At 26.9% G+C, this 4,130-nt stretch overlaps 1 protein-coding gene across 1 annotated transcript; it reads left to right on the top strand.

The window, feature by feature from the left end:
* Window positions 1-229: 229 nt before the first annotated feature.
* MS3_00005805 (uncharacterized protein) lies at window positions 230-2,814 on the top strand (the record flags this gene model as incomplete). Its single annotated transcript, XM_035730193.2, has 1 exon — window positions 230-2,814. One exon carries the CDS (start codon window positions 230-232, stop codon window positions 2,471-2,473), a length of 2,244 nt encoding a protein of 747 aa, XP_035586684.2. The 3' UTR covers window positions 2,474-2,814.
* Window positions 2,815-4,130: the final 1,316 nt, after the last annotated feature.

A 4,130-nucleotide genomic window follows, 5' to 3' on the forward strand; every position in this document is an offset into this window, starting at 1 on the left:
AATCATATTGATGGATAATTAAGACATATCATTGAAACAATAAAGGATTATTATTATTATTATTATTATTATTATTATTACTGCCATTATGAATCATACTTTAACTATAACATATATTGAATATAATAATTTCTTTAATATAACACAATTTATAAAATCACCATATAAAATGATCACATTAAGTTTATTATTATTTATTAATTTATTTATATTTGCATCAAATTTATTTATGATTATTATATTACTTATAAGTAAAAATAAACGTTTTGATGCAACACGTAAATTTTTAATTAATTTATCTATTATTGATATACAATTTGCTTTATATATTATGCCTATCTCTATTATATATTTAATATTAAAAATGAATTGGTTATCTTATTATATGATATGTTATTTATGGATTATTATAGATATCTATTTTTGTACAACGAATATGTTTAATTTAGTAATTATAGCATTTGATAGAATGTTAGCTATTAATTATGCTGTAAAATATAATCAAATTATGTCACCAACACGTGTACGTTTATTATTATTATTAATATGGTTATTAGCATTATTCATTATATTACCATTGATTGTTTATATAATTTGGTATCAATTAAATATATCATCTATCAAAAAACAAAATATGGATTTGACAAATTCTTTAGATCTTAATCATAATGATGATTCTAATGATTCTATACAATATAAATGTAGTTTAATCCATGTAAGTATATATATACGTTTATTTATATCCATTTGTTCAATGTATATACCAACTTGTTTAATGTGTTATTTTTATTTTCATGTATTCTCTAAAGTGATTATAAATAAACGTGGTATTTCAATTGGTTTATTAATTGATAATAATAATGATTATTATAGACAATCAAAGAAAAAATTCACATCATCTAATGATCATATCAATAAAATCGATTTCAATCAAACTGATAATAATAATCATAATACTATGGATAATAATAAACGGAATAAATGTAAAATCGATAAAACCCTTAATTATAAAAATATAAATAATCATTCAAAATATGGTTTATTAAGAGTACATGTTGGTGGAAAACAATTACTATGTGGTAATAATACATTTATAAATCATAAATGTAATAGTACTACAAATATTAACAGTATTCATAATAATAATAATAATAATGGTAATATTTCACAACATGTAAAGTTAATCAATAATGACACTAATGATTCAACTATAATGATCAATACATTACCCGATAATTCAACAATACAAAATCAAGATGATTCATATGATCAACTAAGATCTACAACAACAACAGCATCATCAACGAAAGACCCTCAACAACAACAAGAACAACACTCATCGTTAACAACGGAATTTATAACATCAAATATATTAATGAAATCTCATTATACTGTATCAAATGAAAAATCCAATGATTCAAATTCAATCAATTTAATGAAACCTATGGATAAACTAGAAAATAGTAATAATAATAATATAATGAAAAAACACTCAAATTCATTATCTGAAGTATTCTTAAAAGTAAATAGGAATAAATTGAATGATAATAATAATGATAATAATAATCAATCGATTAGTCAACAACCTCATTCATCCTCACCACCACCACCACCACCACCACAACAACAACAACAAAATTTCAAAGAAAAACTTACCAATATATTACGTAAACATTCATTTCATACATTATCACCATATACATATATAAAACCATTAGAATTATCTCAATCAAGACGTTCTACTGGTAGAACTGATAAACATGATAAATGTAATGATATTATAACATTAAGACGTTGTGCATTAATGCCATTAAATCATAATACACCCTATTCATCAATCAACAATGAATATATGATACGTTCGAATAGAAATTCAGAAAATTTATCAAATCTATCTACAACATTGATAACACCAAGAAATAGTAATCAATTAGATAAATCAATAATTATCAATGATCCATCATCACCCTCAACAACAACAACAGCAACAACAACAACAACACCTAATTATCATTATAATATTAAAATGAAACATTTAATTGAATTAAAAGCAATCTTTATGTTTCTAATTAATATTAGTTCCATTATATTCTGTTGGTTACCCTATTACACTTTAATCTTATTTCATGATATTTTACCTAATTTATGTATTACATTTACTATTTATCATTTTTTTTATTGGTTAAGATTTCTATGTATAGCATTCAATCCAATTATCTATGGTTCAGCATCAGAAGATTTACGTAAAGCATTTAAACGTTTTATATTACATTGTGGTAAAATAAAACATGAGAAAAAAGCATTAAAACGTTTAGTATTAGCTGGTTTAGGTGCAGCTGGTATACCATACGGGCATAGAATAATAATACCACAACAAATGAAATCAACAGATTTTAATGATCAACAATATAATAAATCAGTTCTATTTAATAAACCATTAATGGTAATAGCTGATATTGAAGAAAAGATTTAACTATCTATCTATCTATCTATCTATCTATCTATCTATCTATCTATCTATCTATCTATCTATCTATCTATCTATCTATCTATCTATCTATCTATCTATCTATCTATCTATCTATCTATCTATCTATCTATCTATCTATCTATCTATCTATCTATCCACACATCTATCTATCTATCTATCTATCTATCTATCTATCTATCTATCCACACATCTATCTATCTATCTATATGTATATTCAAAGTATTTCACCTGTGATTTTGACGTGAATAAATACATGTTTATCATTTCAGTCTTGTTCTCAGATGTTTCATGTTGTATAAATATAGATATTTCTAAATAGAAAATATAAATGGTAAATACATTCTGTTTTTCTTTGGTGTTTTCTTTCTTTCTTTTTGTTGTTGCCGTTGTTGTTTAAAGGCGTTCCTTTGATTATTCAAAATATTTGAATGAATAAATAAATGCAAGATTTTGATATATTTTGAATTATTTTGTTTACTTTTATTAATTACAAAATAAAAATATTATTTAATGTAAGTTAGACATGAAGGTAGACATGAACACCATTGGATGCCGGCCGGCTTGTTGGTCTAGAGATTAAGCGTCTACGCGTGAGAACGATAGGTCCTGGGTTCGAATCTCTCGAGGCGGGATCGTGAATATGCGCTGCTGAGGAGTCACATAATGGGACGAAACAGTTGTTCAGTGCTTCCAAACTTTTAATGGTAGTCTAGCTTCAATTAACTCATGATCTAAACCATTGAAATTACTATAAGATCTACAAAAAATCTTTCTGATATTAATCAACATACGTTCAATAATAACTGGCTTCAAGAGGTATCGCCTAGAATTCTATTGACAAGCAGTGGACAGTGGAGTTCGACTGGGTCTGTCGTGAGATAGTGACTCACCGATGACAATGATCAATTTGTCGTTCAATTTCGTGGATTAGTTGATGTTAGACATTAACATCGTTGAATGCCGGCCAGCTCAGTGGTCTAGTGGTTAAGGATTCGCAAGCCAAGCGAATAGGTCCTGGTTTCGAATCTCTCAAGGCGAGGTCGTTGATGCGCACAGCTGAGGAGTCCCACACTAAGACGAAAGAGCTATCCAGTGCTTCAAGGTTTTCCATGATGTTTTAGCTTAAATTGACTCATAAATTCAACTATTAAAATTACTATAATATCCATAAAAAGCCCTTCTGACATTAATCAACATATCTTAACTAGTGACTAGCTTCAAGAGGTATTTTCTGGAGTTCTAGTAAGAAGCAGTGACCGGTGCAGTTCAACCGACTCTGTTGTGAGATAGTAACTCACTGAAGACAATGATGGACAGTGGAGCAATTTTGTGGATTAGTTGAAATTAAATATTAACCCCATTGAAAACCGGTTGACTCAGTGGTCTAGTGGTTAAGCGTCCACACGCGAGACTAATAAGTCCTGGGTTAAAATATCCACAAAAACCACTTTGAAATTTTAATCTGAAAGTAATCATAAGGTAATCATATTGAAAAAGTATATTATTGTCTGAAATTTGTATTCTTATGTGAGTAGTATTGACTGTTGTAATAATGATTAAATAATATAATTCATGTAATTATTTTTCTGAAGTTAATTCTATTTTAATCCTTGGATTACATTCAGTCTCTAGTGAAAAT

This window comes from Schistosoma haematobium, chromosome 3, assembly GCF_000699445.3.
Source record: "Schistosoma haematobium chromosome 3, whole genome shotgun sequence".
NCBI lineage: Eukaryota > Metazoa > Platyhelminthes > Trematoda > Strigeidida > Schistosomatidae > Schistosoma > Schistosoma haematobium.